The sequence below is a fragment of the Manis javanica genome, chromosome 14 (genome assembly GCF_040802235.1).
Source record: "Manis javanica isolate MJ-LG chromosome 14, MJ_LKY, whole genome shotgun sequence".
NCBI lineage: Eukaryota > Metazoa > Chordata > Mammalia > Pholidota > Manidae > Manis > Manis javanica.
The window spans coordinates 2730638-2750865 of NC_133169.1; the positions used below are offsets into that span (position 1 = coordinate 2730638).

Consider the following 20228-nt stretch of genomic DNA (forward strand, 5'->3'; position numbering starts at 1 on the left):
CTGATGGATGGTGACTGCAGTGCGCTGGGAGGGACTTGATAGTATGAGTGAATGTAGTAACCACAATGCTTTTCATGTGAAACCTTCATAAGATTGTATATCAATGATAACTTAAAAAAAAAAAAAGATAAAGCCCCCAAAACAGAAGACGGATAAATCTGACCAACATAAAAATAAAAATTTCATTATGGCAAAAACCAGTTAGTAAAGAAAAATGACATGCTACAAGCTGGAATAAAATATTTTCAACTTATATCAAGTGCTTCTAAAAATCCAGATAAAGAAAACTCAACAGCATAGTAGACAAAGGACAGGGATGCTCAGTTAACTGAAAAGGAAATATAAACTACTCTCAAGCATGTAAAACATCCTCAGCCTCTCTCATAATAAGGGAAATGGAATTCCAATTAAACTGCAATACCGTGCTTACCCCTCACACTGGCAAAACCCCAAGCCTGCTAACACGCCGTGTGGTGAGTGTGGGGAACAGGCACTTCAGGACTGACACCTGCCCAGGCCACTGTGCACAAGGACACTGACTAGCTTTTGCAATAGCAAAAGGAGCGACTTAACTGTACATAAATAACAAGCCCATTAAAAAGCATGAGAACGCTACGGAGTGATGTGGAAGGAGCTCGAGATGCATCGCTTGGGAGGAAACGTCATGCTACCATTGCTCTCTCCTGGAAGAGAGGATAAATGCATGAATGCACACACATTTGGTGTGATGCACAATACTTGGGACGGGTACCCAAGAAACTGGCAACACTGGCTGCCTCTGGGGGAAGAACGGAGCCCGGGGACAGCGGAGTCATGCCTGTCACATGGGGGGATTACCATGCACCCTTGTGTGTTTGTACATATCCCAAGTAATAGTAGTGATGGTAATTGAAAAGAAAATATTTTTGTCCTCAAGTTGGGGAGACAAAATACATATTCACTTGTTTTACTATCAGATGGAAAGCATGAGGTGTCCTGAGAGAGGCAGAGGTGAGATTATGTTCTCACTCAGCTCTAAAGACGGGGCTGGTGGAAATTTAGGCAGGAGGAGGACTTATATTTTATTTAAACTACTTAAGTGGGACTTGAATGAGTGCATTAATCTCCAACTTCAGGTCACTATGGCTTCCAACAAGGTTTTTTTCTGGTTAAAAGCAGTTACCTGCAAACTTGAAGAGTTCTGAAAGGGCACTGACAGCATCTGGTAAAAGGAGGGGCCTAACGTCACTCGTCAAAAGGCCTTTAGAGCGCTCGGCCCCTCCTCGTGACCCACTAGGGTGTTAAAGCAGCTGTGCTTAACACCATTGTGTGCCAGCAGGAGACAGAAAATGTATGTTATTTTTAGGAAATTCTAGAACAAATGGCAGACGCCCTTTGGACTCTGGCGGACTTGCTCTCAGTTCCTGGGAAGCCACATTTATTTAAATTGTCATCCTTGTCTGTCATCTCAAATAGGAAAAATGGACTTCTCGGATTCCTTAAACTGTGATGTGGTGGGTGAATAAATTCCAAAGGTGGCATCCAACTGGGGCTGAACTGAAAGTTCTGGTTTTTTCCTTAAAGCTAAGTAAGGACACAAAGTTTCAGCTTGGCCACCCAGACAGACATCTAATCACCGTTCCGGCGCACCCATCGCTCCTGCCTCGCCCTCTGAGAGGCCCCCGTGGCTCGGCATCTCCAGCCCTGCTCCGCATCACCAAGGAGAAATGGTCATAAAGGAAATTAAGATGCCATAACCTGACTCTCTATTTCACTATCTATGGCCTGAGTCGCCAAAAAGCCTCCATTGAAGCCTGCTCTTTGTAGTCCCTTAAATGTACCATTTGACACATCCATCCATTCCTCTGCCTCCCCCCTTCTGTTCCCCAGAGGCAATGGCCTGTGCTTCTCATTCCCAGTTTGTGTCTTGTCTTTCTTTTAATGAACACAGTTCTTAATGTAGCCACACGTATCAGCAGTTTCTTTTATAAGTAAACTCTGTACTATGTGTTCAAAAAAATCCTTATGACTTTAAGAGTCATAAAGAGATACATTTTCCTTAAAAATGTAAAGGTTTCCTTTTCATATTTAAATCCTTAGACCAAGTGGAATTGTTTTTTTATATTAATTATTTTTATTATGGTATGATTAATAGACAATCACATGAACACTGTGGCTACAGACTCCCCCCATCACCAAGGTCCCCCCACATACCCCATGACAGTCACTGTGCATCAGCATAGTAAGATGCTGTAGAGTCACTAGTTGTCTTCTCTGCACTATATTACCTTCCCCGTGCCCGCCAACCCCCCTACTTTATGTGTGCTAATTATTGGAATTGCTTTTTGTAAGGTGGGGAAGGGATATAATTTCAATGTTCCTTTTATGCATTTACCAATTTTCCCTGGACAATTTTAAATAGTCCCATTGGTCTGAAAGGTCACCTCTGTCAAGAGACCTCTGCATGGGTTTCTTGACTCTTGCTTTTGTTACTTTGTCTAACTTTACCTCAGCATCTCATAATCTTAATTATCATTATAATAACCTTTATAACAAGCTGAAGATCTGGCAGAGCAAGTCCCATCCCCCTTACCACATCACTGTTCTGTAGCAATGCTCAGGCTTTTCTTTGCCTCTGTTCTTTCTAGAATTCACTCATGAAGGCCCACACACACAAGGCTGGAATTTTAATTGAAATTGCATTTCAGCTACTGATCAGTCCAGAGAGAACTGAAATCTTTATATTTAGTCTTTCTATAGAAAAACTTTCAACATTATAGGAATCTGTTTAGATCTTTATTGTTTTAATTTTCTGCATGTAAGTCTTACAAGGTTTTTGTCTTATTTATTCCTAGGCACCTTACAGCTTTTTGCTACTGTAAATAAATGCTGTTTCTAAAATTACGCTTTCTAAACTATTTGTTGCTGATGTATAAAAATAAATGTATTTGATATTTCACACTGACTTTATAGCCAGCCAAACTCTTATTCCTACTTAATACCTGTAGATTCTTTTGAGCTTGTATGTAGATAATCGTGGCAATTATATTTATTCCTTTCCAAATCTTGTGCTTTTTCTTATATTGTACTTGCTAGAAACTCCAGTGTGATGTTGAATAAATGCACAGTACTGAGGGCATTTTTGTTTCTGATTTTAAAAGAAATGCTTTTAATTTCCCCATTAAGAATATTTGCTGTAGAATTTTTATACATGCTTTTTATTAGGCTAAGGAAGTTCCAATTCTGTGTAGTTTGCTTAGAGTTCTCATCATGTATAAATGCTAAATTTTGTCAAATACTTCTTTCTCCATCTATTATAATGATACTACGCTTTTCTCCCTTGAATCTATCCCTTGAATGTGATGAGTGACATTTATAGATTTTCTAATGCTAAATTGCCCTTGCTCTTCTGAGTAGGTCCAGCTTGGACACAGGCTACTCTAGATGTATATTTTATGTATTGGAATGATACAGTCTCTGGAAGTTTAGTAGAATTCACCTGTTAAACCATAAGATCCTGGCATTTTATTAAGAATGTTTTAAACTGATGCTTCAATTTCTCCATTTTGGGAGGTGTATGCTTTCTATGTCTTTTTAAGGCACATCTAGTGAATTTTTCTAGGAATTTGTTTCTAGCAAAAATATTTTACATTTAAGGTTTTAAATTTCTTGGGATGAAATGTTTATAGTATTACTTCATCTCTTCAACCTTTGTGGCCTGAATTTATGCTGCCTTTTATTTTACATTCCTAATATTATTGTGCTTGCTTTCTTTTTTGCTTGGTTCATCTCATCAGTTTTCATCTATTTCAATAGTCTTCAAAGAGGCAACTTGGGCTTTATTGAACTATTCTGTTTTGTTTTGTTTCATTGATGTTTATTCTTTAACTCCTCCGTCCTTCTTTTCATGAGCTTCCTGCTCTTTTACAGATTTAAGTTGGATATGTAGTTACCTAACTTTCAGCCTTTCTTTTCTCCCAGAGTAAGTATTTAAAGCTACATTTTCCCCTCTCAGTACTCTTAATACATAGTATTTATATTATTGTTCAGTCAGTATGCAGAATTTTTACCACCATTAGTTGTAAGCTTTTGGATTCCACTATGACTTCCAAATGTATGAGTTAAAAAAATTGGTTCTTGTAGTATATACAGATAATTGAAAGGTAGAGAAAGAACATCACTTGTCAATTCCTTGAAATTTTACAATTTGTTCCATTGCCATATTTTGAAAAAAATTCCAAGTGTTTGAAATGAATGTAGTTAACAGATCATTAGGTCAGGTTTTCAAGTAATTTTTCAAGTAATTCACGTATTTTAGTGTGTGACTCATCAATAACAGACTTGCCGTTAAACCTTCCAGAATGAGGGTACATTAGTTTCTCCTTACACTCTATGGCTTTTCACTTTGCCTTTTTTGAAACTATTAGGTATATAAAAGGAAAAAATCATGACTTAACCAGCAAATATAAAAAAGTCTGGTTTTTGTCCTAAATCCCCCTTTGACATTAATATGACAGATTGTGGGGGATTATTTCTCTAACACATATGTATTTTTTTATCCTTTCATTTTTCATCTTTCCATGTCAATTTGCCTCCAGTGAATAGCATATACCTGGGCTTTTACAAAAATCCAGTCTAGCAAACTTGTGACTGATGTTTAGTCTACATACATTTACTGTAATTACTGACATTTTGCACTCGATTCTGCCATTGTATTTTCTGTTTGTCCCGTCCCCTGGCTCCGTGCTTTTTCTTTTTTTCTCTCTCCCCTAGACCGCAGGGATGAGTGCATTTTTTTGCTATGGATTTATTCTATTTTCCCTTTATACATGTGGAAACAATTCATTCTGTTTCTATTCTTTTGATGGTTACCCTGGAAAATTTGCCATACCTTTTGAATAAGATCTATTGATAAATAGCATAATAATAAAAACCTTTTAATGAACAATTTTAGGAACTTAGGACACTGTAACTTCAACAAACTCTGTGTCTTACATGCTATTATATACAGTATTTTAGTCCTGTCCTTTTATAACTGCCCCAAATTAAATATGTTATTATAGTTTTTATGGGAATATTTTATGGGAATAAGTCTAGACTTACATGCCTTCTTGTTATTTTATATCCTTGCTGTTCCTTCTCACACCTCAGACTGTCCTGAGGCCGGCCCGGCATCGTTTTCCTTCAGAAATCCTTTATTGCAGTTCTCATTTTATCTATAAACACCTTTATTTTATCCTCTTCTGCAGAGAGTGTTTTTACTGTGTAAACAATTCTAGATTATTTTCTCTCGGCATTCTGAGTACCCCTCCTCTTCTGACTGTGCTGCCACTGCCCCTTGGCAGTGACATCTTACCCTGGCTGCTTTCCAGGGCCACTTCAGGGTTCAGGGGTTTCCCTTCACTCTCTCTAGGGCAGGGAGTTTTTCAACTTACCATGGAGATTCGTATTTTTCATCATTTCTGAAATATTCCAGCCATTATCTATTTAAAATACTGCTTCTCCTCCATTCTCTTCCTTCCAGGGAGATCACAACTGCACACGTTAGGCCATCTTTTTTTCCTCCATTTCCCCCATCTTTTTTAATTCCATTTTCTCTTTTTGCTGCATTCTAGGTAATTTCTTCAGAACTACCTTCCAGTTTCCTGATTTTCTTTTCAGTTGTCCTCCAGAGTTTTTTCCACTTCAACAATTGTGACTTTTTCATTTCTACAAGTTCCCTTTGTGTTCTTCATTAAAATAATCACTGCTGCTATTGTTTGTGATGAGCCTTTTATCTAAGCGGCTCACGCCTAGCTGCTCCACGCTCCCCATCTGACGGTTCCAGTACCCGCGGGCCCTCGCAGGCAGTGCTGTTACTTGCAGATTCTGTTCTCCATCACAAGCCTCTCAAAACCTTTTCCTAGACTCTATATGCTTACCTAGCTTACTGCTTGATCTTGATCAGTAGGAATCCTGGGGGAATAAACGGGCAAACAAGCCTTAGGAAAGGACTGCATTTGTCACTGACAGTATCCGGGGGGTGGTAGCAACCGAGTACCATTTCAGACCCTGAGGGGTTTTAGGGAAGAGGCTCAGCCCCTCCACCCTGCGGTTCTAGGCTCCGACAGGTGACAGCAGTCCTCTATTTGCACTAAGCCTGGGCCCCGCAGGCCTTCCACACCCGACTTCCCAACTCCCTCAGAATCCCTGTCCATCAGCAAGGCACCAGGACGAGGCAGACAGGTGCAGAGGGGTCACCGTCTCCGCAGAGGCCTAGCATGAACCAGTGCAGTGGATCTTGGAGCCGACCTGCCACGGTCCTTACCCCCTCCATTATGAAGGAAGAGTCACAGAAACTCACTCATCCCTATCTGCTAGCAACCACAGGCTTAGTTTAGCATCACTTTCGAAGCCACCAGGACCACATTTCTCATGTCCTTTATCCCTGTTTATGTCAGTCATTTCAAGAACCGCCAGATTCCTAGGTCAGCTCCCAGGCTCAGATCCTCCTAAGCTTCGGAACACCCCTTGTTCTGCCCCTTCCACCACGCTCTCTTCCGACTCCTGACCCCTTCCACCATGTGCCCTAAATTCATGGTTCAGGAAATCTAATTTCAGTCTTTTTTCTGAATGCTCCTTCAGCTTCTTGCTGTAACTGAAAAAGGGATCTCCCTGAGAGCGCTGTTGCCCCTGCAGCCTCTCAAATGCTGGCTGTCTCTCCCTCACACCCGATACTAAAAGTTAAACTGTTTTTATTCACAGATGACATGATTATCTACGTAGAAAATCCAGACGAATTGACAAAAAAATCTCCTGGAACTAATAAGTGATTATAACAAGGTTGCAGGATACAATACACAAAATTCAATCATTTTCCAACATGCCAGCAGTGAACAAGTAGAATTTGAAATTAAAAATACATTAGCAGAAACAGAATTTTTAGTGTAGTGAAAATACCATTATCCATACTATAATGATGGATATATGTCATTGTATATACATGTTGTCATTTGTCCAAACCCATTGAACAAACAACACTAAGAGTGAACTCTCAGGTAAACTATTATAATGTGTCAGTGTATGTCCATTAATTGTAGGAAGTGTACCTCTGGTGGGGGATGTTGATAATGGGGGAGGCCAAGCATGTGGGGAAATGGGGATATGGGGTATCTGTAGCTTACTCTACATTTCGCTGTGAATCTAAAACTCCTCCAAAAAGTCTAAAAATATCTAGAAAAAAATTAGTTCCATTAGCAACCCCTAAAAATGATTCACTTAGATGTAAGCCCAAAAAGATATGTATAAGCTCTATATGAAGAAAACTATAAAACTCTAATGAAAGATGTCAAAGAACTAAATTAATGCAGAGCTATTCCACATTCTTAGATAGGAAGACTCAATATTGTCAATATGTCAGTTCTTCCCAACTTGGTCTACAGATTCAATGCAACTGCAATCAAAATTCCAGCAAATTACTTTATGGATATCCACAAGCCGATGTTAAAGTGCGTATGGAGAGGCAAGAGACCCAAAACAGCCAACTTCATACTGAAGAACAAAGTCAGAGGACTGACACTACCCAACTTCAAGACTTACTATAAAGCTACAGTGATCAGAACAGTGTATTGAAAGAATAGGCAAATAGAGCCACATAAACAGACCCACATAAATATAATCAACTAACTGATCTTCAAAAAGGATCAAAAGCAACACAATGGAGAAAAGATGACCTATTCAACAAATGGTGCTGGAACAACTGGACACCCACAAAGAAAAAAAATTAATCAAGTCACAGACCTTATATCCTTCACAAAAATCACCTCGACATGGATGACAGACCTAAATGTAAAACACAAAAGTGTAAAATTCTAGAAGATAACAAAGGAAAAAACTTAGATGTCCCTGGGAATGGCAGTAACTTTTCAGATACAACCCTACAGGCACTGCCCATAAAAGTATTGACAAGCTGGACTTCATTGGAACGAAAGATTCTGCTCTGTGAGACAATACGAAGGCAACGACAAGCCACAGACTGAGGAAATACCTGCAAGAGCCAGGCCTGATAAACGACTGTTATCCAAATTATACAAAGAACTCTGACTCAACGGTAAGAAAATTAACAAGCCAATTAAAAAATGGGCCAAAGACCTTAACAGACACCTCGCCCATTTGTAAATTAGGTCGTCTAATTTTACTGTTGAGCACTAAGAGTTCTTTGTATATTCTGGATACTAGAGCCTTATCAGATTTGCAAGTATTTTCTCCCATTCTGTGGGCTTTCCTAATGTCTTTTAATGCACAAAGGATACCTTTTCTAGAGGTAATTTTGATGAAGTCAATCTATTTTTTTTCTTCTCGTTTGTGCTTTTGGTGTGCTATTAACAACCCACAACCTTACCAAGGTCATGAAGATTTACCCTATTTTATTCTAACAGTTGTATAGTTTTAAGCTTCTTACATTTAGGTCTTTCCTCCATTTTGAGTGAATTTTTGTGAATGGCAGGGTCCTATTCATTCTTCTGAGTGTGGATATCTACAGTTGTCTGAGCACTATTTGTTGAAAAGACTATTCCTTCCCTCTTGAATGGTCTTGGTACCACTGTCAAAAATCAGTTGACATGAGTTTATCTCTGGGTTCTCAATTCTATTCCATTGATCTATGTGTCTTAGTGCTTTTAATAATGCATTGTTTATTATTACCCCACTGAAACTGGATTTCTTAAGGGCAGGGGCAACATCTTTATTCATCTTAGTGTTTTTAACCCAGCACTTAGCAGACCCATGAAACATTGTTCACTGAAGAAATGAAATTAATCATTTAGTTTTGAGGGAAAGAATGGTAAAATGATAAAATACCATTTGATATGAATTTGAAATTTGGGATCCCTTCTCTATTACTTGCAATGGCAATTATTCACTTTAGCATTTACTGAAAATCTTCTCAGACAGAAATACAGCCACCTCAAAGTCTGCAACTGAGGAAAGAAGGTACATCATGAACTCAAATACCAGCAATTAAAAGCTGTAAGTGTTGTCAGGTAACACAAAGAAAATGCTACTGGAGTTGGAGCAGAAATCACCTTCAGCTAGGATATCTGTTAAGTACCCCAATCATTTATCAAGTCTTCTTGAAGGGCTGCTAATACTTCAAATTCACTGCCAAAATAATTTTGAAAAAATGAGACAGGAATTTGAATTTTACTAATAATATGTGGCTTGGGGATTTTGATTATCTCTGAAGAGAAAGACCAGCTATTCTCCTAAATTTCCTGGGGCCTATTGAATTTTTTGGTTTATGTGATATATCTCAAAAGCATAGTATGACCTGTAAAATTTTTTAAATATAAGTTGAAAGTTTAAGGATTCAGTTCAGATGGTAGAGAACAGGACTCAAGCCACTGGAAGTCATGAATTTGAATTACAATTTTAGGTCTTTCCTCTACTTTCCCAACCAACCCAATTAGTATCATGCTGATTTTGAAGACAATATGGTTTCAAAGCTTGGATATAAGATTTTTTTTAAAATGTGCTAGCAGAAATGTAATACCAATATATAAACTTATATTCTGTGAACTGTTTCTTGTTCAAGAACTATTATCAGAAATAGATAAAAAAGAGGTAGAAGACAGTGTGGTGTCTGAGGATCACAGTCTTTGGGGTCAGACAGACCTGAATGACAGCCCCTCCCCTTACGAGCTGTATGACCCGAGTCTGAGTCTGTGTATGTGTCTATAACATACAAGTCCGAGTGGTCATAAGGACTGCACAAGACAATGCATATGTCTATAAAGTAGGTACTCAGTAAGTTAGGAAAGGAGAATATGGAGATAAGAAAAACCTAGGTCCCATGACAGACTGACCAGAGGGGTCAGGATTTTGGACCTAAATCACAATGCTGTCTCTGCCACTGCCATGTGCGGCCTTGGTTGCAATTCTAAGCAAAAAGGGTTATACATCTCTCTTCCTACTCCAGGCTTCTCTGTAAGTGGCCAGGCAGAGAATATGAGCCAGTGTAAGTTAGTCACAAACAGGTCAAATCTTAACTCAGTATGACATGCATCTGGTATATGTGAAGAGATCTGTAGTCAAGTGCATCTGGAATTCAGTCACTATATTGCCATGATTTGGGGAAAATGACATAATCTCATTTTGGCTTTTCATCCTTCAAATGACCCCTTTGTCCAAGTCAGCATATTTCAAAGACTAAGTAGCAAGACATTTTGTTAAAGGCTAATTTTCTTAGAAATTTGCAATGAAAATATCCTGCAGGTCTCAAAGGTAGGGTCCCCTATTTCATAATGCAAAGAAGTAGATTAATACTATTTTAAAACCTTTCATAACAGACATTTAATTTAATACCTTCACTGTGGAGGAAAAGATTATCAAAATACAACATCCCCAAAAGCACAACTTTGAAAATGCCAGTTTTGTTCTTACAGGACTCAAAACTTTAATGGCATTTCCATCATACAGTCAGGAAGTAGAACAAGCCCTCAAGAAAAAAGCAAAAATGCAAATATCTTCTCCAACTTCTTTTAAAAAACCTCTGAAAATTTCCTTACAAATGAAGTAATTTTCACAGTGGTGAGCTATCATCGGTGTGACATGTTTAATATGATTGTAGTCAGAAGGGAAGCTGGGCCTGTGATTTTTCTAGAAATTGAAAAGCACCATCATTAAGATAAGGAAGAGAAAGATCTGTATCCATCTTTTGGGGACCTGCAAAGCGAGAGCAGAGTCTCACAGCCGGGGAATCAGTGGCCGGTGCCGGAGGAGCTGGGGAGGCTCTCCAGTAAGCGGGTGATCCCTCTTCCCCGGACACTGCTGCTTTGGCTAGGAATTTTCACCCCTGATGGGTAGTCACCTATGATATCGAGAATACAAGAAAAGAAACATAATTTTGTAGTTGTATGACAAAGAAATCCCTCAATTGACTCTTACCCTACTGTGGACCTCTAGCTAAGCCACAGCTTAATGGGTCACGAAGAGGAGAAAGATACTTAGGGTAGAGACGAACAACAGATTCTCAGAGTGAAAAAGCACAAGGCTGACCAAGGACATTCCTTTTTTGTTTTTAGCTGTGGAAACTTTAAGTTCTCCAGGCACCAGCTTTTAAACTTTCCCATCTCCTCAAAGACATCATCACCTGAAAACTATAAAACTATAGCTGCTGTAATAACAACAGGTTCTATTTTAAATACACTGAACAAAAATTTTGATGGATAAAAATTGTATCAAAGTGATACAAAAATGTACATATTAGAATTGTTATGTATGAACATTTTTATTAACATTAACAATATTAATTGGCTAATGCCAAATACAACTCCCCATTCAACAAGATCCTTCTTATCCTAAATTTAGGGCACCTGTTAAAGTACCAGACCCTGGACTTTAATAAGATTTAAGACCCTAAACCCTTTGAAGTGCATTCTGATAAAATATAAGATACTTACCAGTGGGTGTATCTGCTCTTTGTTCTGGATTAGGAGAGCAGAAATTAGAGAATCCTGGACTCTCAACCCTTAGTTTCTATAAGTAAAAGAAAGAAAAATACCAAAAGGGAAAAATGTTTCTTTTTTTAAATCAGTTCTTGGATCATCTACTTCAATTTCAAATTACTCTTTAGAAAATACAAAATCCCATTTTCCAAAGTCTTAACAATTTTTGAAGAGTGTTGCTGTGAAGAGAAGCAGAGGGTAGTCTTTGGAGGGAAACTTCAGGGTCAAGAGAATTTTTAAAGATGAGATTATATAGCATTTATAAAAATGATTCAGAACAGAGAAAAACCCTGATGATGTAGGAAAGTGACAAATTATTGGAGCCTTGACCCTGAGGAGTTAAGAGAATGGGATCTAATACATAAACAGAAGGACTGGTCTTAGGAACACAGACACCTCATGCATTAAATCGGAAGTAAAGCAGAGTATGATGCAGATAAATGTGGTAGTTGAAATATGTAGAAAATCTCTTCTGATTGTCTGTTTTTTCACAAATAGGAGGCACGAGCATCAGCTAGAACACAGGTGAGCAAAGAAGTGATGGAAGTTTGAAGTGAAAGAAGGTGAGAAATGACTGTCTAGAAAGTGGGAGATGAGTCAACCCGGAGAAATGGACAACTGCCAGGCAGCGAATGCTAAGGGCTCACTTAAAATCAGTGGTGATGAATATTTATTAAGACCAGTTAGCATGGCAGTTTCTTTTCTGCCTCATTTAGTTGCACAAGTACAGGAACAGAGTAGGTGAGTGAAGAGTTAGATTTAAGCAGGGTTAGTGTTTGTCAACCAAGTATGATGAAAAAAGGAGAGCCAGTGGAGGTGACGGTATGAGTGAGTGAAAATGACAGACCAGGGAACCTAAGCTGGGCAGGAAGGCGGTGAGGGCCAGGGGAAGAGGTGGCAGCACAAGGCTGCAGCTTGTGCTGTAGCGCTATGCGGAATGGGGGCCCCCAGGTGTGCAGCGCCATGGCCCTACAAGGGAGTCTGGGACACGGCAGAGGAGCGCGTGAACTGCAGGTGCTGGCAGGGACCCAAGGACGGCTGGCACTGGGCAGGGTCCTCGACACTGGGATTACGCAGGGGGCGTCCCTGGGGTCTCGGATATGACTGTGGGGGTGGGAACCTGATGTGTGCTGGGTGACAGGATCATGCGGAGGGAAGCTGAGGAACCGAGACATCAGGCAGCTGGGAGGGATACTGTGGTGGAAACGGATCAGGAATTCTGACAGGGGCCCTGTTGGAGCCCTTGGCTCAGTGCGGCTTTAGGAATGAGGACGGCGGACTCAGGGGCCTCCTGAGCCTTAGGAAAGGATATCAGACACTGCAGCCTGCAGGGCATGAGACTACAGCCAAGGGATTGTAGGGAGAGAGAAAGAAGTCTGGGAGGTGCAACATTAAATAAGGACAACTACCTCAAATCTAGGCCCATGATAAATGAGGAAGGAAAAGATGTCGCCATTTGAAAGAGCTAACAGGGAAGCAGGGCCTTTAGTGGACAGCCAGGTTTTAGTTAGAACCAAGGAGGTAAACAGACCTTCCCAAGAAGAGGAAGAAGATGTGTGAGAATAATGAGGCTGAGAAAACTCCCAGGGCAGCTTTTCAGGAGCTGGGGAGGGAGGGCGAGGAAGCAGAAGGAGCCCAAGATGAGTCTGGGAGGTGAGAGGACCTCGGTACCCTGAGGTTCCACGGTGCCCAACGCAAACAGTGACGGGGGCATAACAGATGCATACGAGGAAGTAATAAGCAAGGAAGGACAAAGGTAACAGGGAAATTAGGCAGCTTCTCACCAAATCCTGAAGCAGGTCTTACTTTTTTAGTAAATACATTAAATACAAAATCTACATTCAGTTATTTAATTTTTGGAATAAATGTTTAAATGTGTTTTGCACAAAAATTACCTGCCAATTTTAATTTTCTTAAAACTGTGTTAAATATAGAGGGAAAATAAGCCAGGGAGGAAAAGGATTTTATGCAAGATCTGACTGGATTAAGAACTGCTTGACATTCCATGAAGGATTTTTAAAATCGCTTAAGGAAGGGAACAAACCTCACAAAGGCCATGCTGACCAGGACCACACTGAGAGGACAGAAGGGACCAGCCGCGCCCGGCAGGCGGCTCCTTACCTGGTAACGCCCCGCATCCAGTACAACCATTTTGGGTGTCACACTATTGCTGGCCTCATAATCCTGGAGTGGAATGTGAGCCTCTGTGAGCTGGATTCCAAAGAGAGTGGCCAGGGAGTTACTGATGCAGTACCTTTAGGAGGAAATAAGAAAAGCTCATTATCAGGATCTCATCTAATTCATTCTAAAGCCATTTATATTTTTAAGATTTCTAACATAAAGGAAAAGCATGTTAGAGATATTGTTCTTAAATGGGGAAAAAAGAAATTTAGAGACTCAAAGAAGAAAGGGGAATAGGCAGGAATATTACCATAAACTGGATGTTACTGGCAACAAAGACTGATGACTAGATAAAATCTCAGGTTCATTAGAAGGGAATGGGAATGAGGGTGAATATTATTAGAATCCTCAAATGTCTCAGGCAGGGTGAGGGCAGCCCCAGAAATACTAAAAATAAACTTGGAAAACACCAATCTATCCTCAGCACCAACTATTACCAGCCGTGTACAGGGACCCCCAGAGCACCTGGGGACCTGAGGCTGCAGGTGCATTCACTACAAAATGAGAAGAAGAGAGTCCAGAGTTTGAGCACCTTCACCAGGAGGTTGCTGTCCTTACTGACAGCAGGGAATTTTGCTCTCCTACAGGAGTCCCAGAAGGAAAATTTTCACAAAGTGCTTCTGAAGATTCGCCCAAAGTGCTCACATGGTAACTGTGCCAGGCAAGTAGTGACCTGTGCAGAATTACACTAATATGCAGTAAAAAGAGAGAACACAACCAAACCTCTGTTGTGAAAGACAATTGTGGAAATGGAGGCAAACAGTGGTGCACCCCAGCTGGCAGAACCACAGCGACACAGAAAAGCCACAGGTGCAGAGCCCACTGCTGGGGGCAAACTTTCTCCAACTTACGCGATTTTCTTGCAAACAGCTAAAGCACAGAAAAGAATGTCATTTTCTTCATGCCACTTGCACCTGTGCCAAGAAAAAATGACTTTAACATCCTGATTTAACTGAAGTAACATGGCTTAAAGGTTTCTATATGCCAGATTTCTAACCTAGATAGTTGAAATCATTTAAGAAAAACTGACACCATTAAAGGTTAAGGTTTCTAATTAAACACTCAAATTTTTTAAAAACAGATTTTTTTGTTACCTCCTATGATGCAAATGCATGACACAAGCAAACCACATAAAACCCTAACAGATAAATTTTACTTTGAATTAAAACGAGTGATCCGGAGATACACTAGTGACTATGGTTAACACACACTCATTCAACAAACATTTTCCGAATTCAAACTACTCACTAGGCATTGTTCTGGGCACTAGGGATTCACTACTGAAAGAAACACAAACTCTTACCCACAGAAAACTACTTTCTAGTGGTGAAAACAAATCAAAAAAGATATGCAGGCATAATACATCGTAAGCTAGATAATAAATACTAAGGAGGAAAAAAGTAGACGATGACATGAAAAGTTGAAAAGGCGTGACATCAGACAAGGGGGCCGCTGAGCGGCGACCTCAGGCATGGATACTCGGAGGAAATGAGCCACAGGACACCGGCGCGAAGGTGTCACTGCAAACCTGCGCATACTCCCCCTGGGGCGCAGTCTACGGAGACTCGCAACGGCACAGCCTGCATTCACAGACACCAGGTACATATTAAGTGAGCAAAAAATTGCAGAACACCAGTAACTTCCATAAAATAGTATCATAAACAACACTGATCACAATGCAAAGAATTTACTAACAAAACTCAGGCCTTTCCATTTGGAGATGTAAAAGTTTTAAATTAACTCCTGGCTTAAAGCGAGTTGAAACTACAGTAAAATGGCAAAATACTGCATGCCAATCTATGGGATGTAGAAAATTCATTCTGCTAAATACTCATCAATTAAAAAAATTAATGAATTAAATTCCAAGCTCAAAAAACTAGAAAAAGAACAAAGTACCAAGGAAATAAGATAGATGCAGAAATTAATGAGAAAGAGAATAAAAAGCCCCCAGCAGATCTAATAAGTTAAAGTCCTGTTGTTTTGAAAAACCTTAACAAAATAGACATTGCACAGGAAAAAAGAGAAGCACAAATATATAAGAAACAATGAGATAAATCACCAGAGACAGAAGAAAAATTTAAATTATGAGACTTTGTAGACTTTGAAACAAATTTGGAAACCTATACACTGTATATTTCTAAGGAAGAAATTACCAAAAGTGGTCCCATTAGCATTAGAAAGCCTCATCAAATCAATTTCCATGGAAGAAACAGTTATCAAGGAAATGACCCACAAAAATTTACCAGTCCCGGATATGCAGAGCCTGTGCAAGAAAAATTTTGAAATAGGCTTGAAAGACTCCCAAAGTAGATTTGGAAAATGCAAGGACATCTCTTGTCCTTAGATAGAATTCAATATTAAAAACATTTCAGATCTCAATTTACTAATTTAATGCAATCCATGGAGTTTTTATGGACCTTGTATGAGTGATATGTCTGAATATACTTTGTGTGAGCTATATTCATGCATTACACATTCAAAAAAATAAGAAAAATCAACATGGATGGGAAAAAACAAAAGTGGAACAGAACAAGCACATGGACTTAACTACAGTAATTTAACCACACTGGAGTGGGTGGGGTATGGAAAGAGAACTGATTCAAGTAACACTTTTGAACGAAGTATTTTGACCATGTATCTTTAGACCAAAACCAGATTCTGCACTTCAGTTAATATTTTGTTTTGACAGTGGAATCACTTAACTATTCTGAAACAATTTTTAATGCAATGGGACTGAACAAAACAAGTAAGAATTACTGAGTGCCAGAAGGGAAATACAGAAATAGAAGAGTGGAAAACAAGAGAACTCTGCAGTGTTGGTCTCAAATTGCAGGTTTAGTATGAAAACTCATGGTGAGAGAAAGAGCGTGCGTGCAGGAACACAAGAAAGAGAGACCTGGCTACAGAGAAGTGTGTGTGGAGAGCGCGTACACACAAGTATTTCCAAGCTCTCTCCACTAAGGGGCACAGGAATCAACGACACTCCATAGGAAGGAGCACCTCTAGCACCCAGATCCTACCTACTCAATACTCCCCCCCACTTAGAGGAACCAGGGCTCTTTGGAAAAACAGCTGTTCCAAAACAGGAGCAAGGGACGCGTGAGGTGAGCCCGGGCCACAGTGAGCCTGGAACAGTGGGCAGAAAGCAGAGCAGCCCCCCAGGATGATGAGCAATGTCAAAGGACACAAACGAATGCTTCATAAGGGACTCCTCCACGGCCACAAATGAGACAGAGTAATTAATCTAAGCATAAAAATAAGCTGAAAGCAACAGGCTGTAGACACAGAAAAAAACAGGACTCCCTGAGTTCATACTCATATAAATGAAAACAGCGAGTGAGTGAAAAGAAGTTCTCCCGTACAAGTTGAACACCTACTAATAAATGTAGAAGGAACATTTCGGTTATAAAACACCATTTCACAAAAATAGTAATCTCTGATTCAGGCAAAAATCATCAACAATGTTCAGCTAGCACACTAAAGTTTGAGGAATAAAATAGCTCCTAAATCTCAAAATATCTTCCCAGAAAATAGTACAAGGTGCAAAACAGTGACTTTTCAATGGAGAAATCTGGCAAGTGCTACTTCAGGCAAGTGGTCAAAGTTATCATCTCCCGGGACAAACTGACATCAAACGCCTCCTCAGAGGCAAACTCAGCCGCGCAACAGTCTGTAAAGCAACGCGCCTGCACACTTCACAAGTCCGAGGAGCTATTCCGGATTAAAGGAGCCCGAGGGAGACGGTAACTGCCACAGGCCGCCTGGGAGGGGCCCTGGATTCTTCCTTTGCTATGAAAGACATTATTGGAAGAAGAGCGAAATATGAACATGGCCTTTAGATTAGATGACAGCATTGTCGTCAAGGCAATACCATTTTGATGATTCTATCACGGTAATATAAACGTTTTTGTTCTTAGGAAAAATATACTGATATTTAGGGTGAAAAGGCATGACAGCAACCTACATTCAAGAAGTTCAGAAAAAGAAACAGTGTATATATATATTTAGAAAGTAGTAAAGAAAATGCATTAAAATGTTCACAATTAGGGAATCTGAGAGAATGATACAAGACTTTTCTGTACTATTCATGCAACTTTTCTGGAAGCCTGAAATTATTTCAAGATAAAATACATTTTCACCAATTTATTTATATATTTCTTACATGCAACTATAAAAATTCTACATAACAAAACATCTGTGTAAATAAAATATTAATTTATCAATAAAGAAATTCTAAGTGATAAAGCACTGTGTCAGTTTATTTGGTAGTGTTTTTTGTTCTTAGTGGTAGGTAAAGTAACAATGTATCTTACAATCAAAGGAATCTTATATACAAAGAAATATGATTCCAAAGAGAAGTACTGCCCAAAAAGAAATTAATCCTACCAGATTTTCTCACTTAAGAATAGAATTAAAATCACTATCACAAAATCATTCCAAATACCTTGTGTTGCTAGAATAATCCCACATGGCCACATCTAGGAGGCTCCGAACCCAGGTCTTAGAAGGCTCCTTGAGAAATTTTTGCTGGTAGATCTCCACTACGAGATCCTCCACAGTGAGAAGCTCTAGATTTTGCCTGATTTCTTCTATTGGTAAACAGAGAAACACATACAATTGGTGAATAAGGTACACAGAACACGTACATAAAAATTAAAACAAATACAAGTATTATAATACACTTGAGCAGTGACTCAGTTTCACTTACGTGATGCCTTTGCCATTTGCTGCAAACACCAGTTGACTCTGGCTCTATCATTAGACTGGAAAAGAGAAAAAGCCTACTTGTATTTTCTCCTACCTCAAGTTACTTTTCATTAATTGCTATCCTTTCAAACGGGGGCTGGGGGTGGGGGGGCAAGAAGGGAGAAACTGAAGAGTTTGTGACAACTAAACGAGAACTAAGAAGAAAGGCGACTTCTATCAGCAAAGACCGCTGCTATTAATAGTCACGTTTATAAAGCAGTGTTAACATACCTATGAAAAGCAAGTGTCCTAGTGTAGGCAAATACAGAAACCAGCGCCCAGGAAAAGATAAGAATCTATTTATGGTTACACTAATAAACAGTAACACTAAAACCCAATTCTTTTGACTCATAGCCTAGAAGAATTTAGACAAAATAAGGAAAAATAAAGTCTCTTTAAAGATTACAAAAAGAGGGTCAAGGCATTGCTACAAAAACAGTTTCAAACAAACAGTAATCTTGTTTGGAAGGATACATATGCAGACTACATCTATTCTTCAGGATAAAAAAGGTATTTTTCTTCAGGGTACTGAAGATATTTCAGAATGAAGAACTAAAACATGAGATCCATTAAGTAGGAATATGTTCGGCTTTTTCAGTCCTCAAAATCTCCCAATACCAGAGAAATTTAGAAAAACGCATTATACCCGATCACATTAAAGAGAATTCAGAATGAACCTGTTTTAATACACACGGCTAATACAAGGGCAAAGTTTTTTCTTTGGGTACCTTTCATGGATTTTCTGGTGTCCAAGCAGATGCCTTAAAAGTAATTCTCATGTTGAAATTACCTTGCAGTAGATTGGTGGCCAGCCCCCTGGGTTTGTGTGAATAAACCTACAAAGGTTTTGTAACACAGTTGCTTGGTCATACCCAAATTCAAAGTTTGAAATAGGAATCTTGTGACTAGAATCACCTGAAGGAAACAAAAAGAGGTAGGGATTCAAAACTGGACTAAGACAAATATAGAGCAGGTACGGGAGCAGGTGTACAGGAAGCAGGTAGTGGGTACCTCCTGTTTAAGCACTTGTAAGCAAGCCTGGTTATGGTTAGGTACTTCACCTTTTTTATCCCATTTTGAGGTAGGTGTATACATCTTAGAGAACAGACAAATTAGAGTCACAGAAGTCACTACTAAGTTAATAGCTGGTGAACAGCGAAGTCAGGACTCAAACCCAGGCTCATTAAGTGACTGAACCCACGGTGTTTTCACTATTCCCATGCTGCCTGTCGTGAACCTATTTTATTGATGAGGCTGGAGAGCCTAATAGAAGTGACTGCTTTTTAAAAGGGTGTATGATGAAGATGTCCATTTACAGTAAAAAATGGACCAATTAACGCTAAGCGACCTTCTCCTAAAAATTTACAGTGCTTGAGAATATCAAGAGACATCCAGTAGCAGAGAATTACTGGATCAAGATAGAAGAGAGTACAGACATCCAGAGAGATGAACCCAGCTTGGAGGCAGTTCTTCCCCTAGAGTCACTTGTCATGTCCACAAGAGGAAAGTGAATGACAGCTTTTGGGACAGGTTGATACCTGACTGAAAGCTCTGCAGAGAGAAAAATGCAGTATGGAATTATGAACCCAAAATCTTGGAAAGTAAGAAATCCCCCTAAGCTGGTTAATCTGAAGGTCAAAAAAAATTTTAAGGCTTATTTTCACAAGTCAATTATTCATCAGAGCCACAATGATAAAGAAACAGTAAGTCAGTGGCACTCTCACAAATGAGTGTCTGGCACACAGTAGGGACTCCAATGCATTCAACAGATGAACAAACCAGAAACAGAGCTTAAGTAGAAAATGTGAACTTAATTCACCAGCTAAATTTTTTTTTTTA

General features: G+C 39.4%; 1 protein-coding gene across 5 annotated transcripts in view; it reads right to left on the reverse strand.

Annotated features, from left to right (window-relative positions):
- Positions 1 to 6696: 6696 nt before the first annotated feature.
- MAEL (maelstrom spermatogenic transposon silencer) overlaps positions 6697 to 20228 on the reverse strand; it is a 31844-nt gene continuing 18312 nt past the window's right edge. For 3 of the 5 annotated variants that reach the window (XM_037024034.2, XM_073221204.1, XM_017642694.3), the window contains 7 exons: positions 19180 to 19304; positions 18352 to 18406; positions 18088 to 18232; positions 14495 to 14557; positions 13584 to 13716; positions 11418 to 11493; positions 6697 to 10825 (listed from right to left, as the gene is read on the reverse strand). In XM_037024034.2, the coding sequence (XP_036879929.2) occupies positions 10716 to 10825; positions 11418 to 11493; positions 13584 to 13716; positions 14495 to 14557; positions 18088 to 18232; positions 18352 to 18406; positions 19180 to 19304 (707 nt within the window). In that variant the 3' untranslated portion in view covers positions 6697 to 10715. The remainder of the gene's footprint in view (positions 10826 to 11417; positions 11494 to 13583; positions 13717 to 14494; positions 14558 to 18087; positions 18233 to 18351; positions 18407 to 19179; positions 19305 to 20228) is intronic. The other 2 variants (XM_017642695.3, XM_037024035.2) reach the window with 2 other exon arrangements.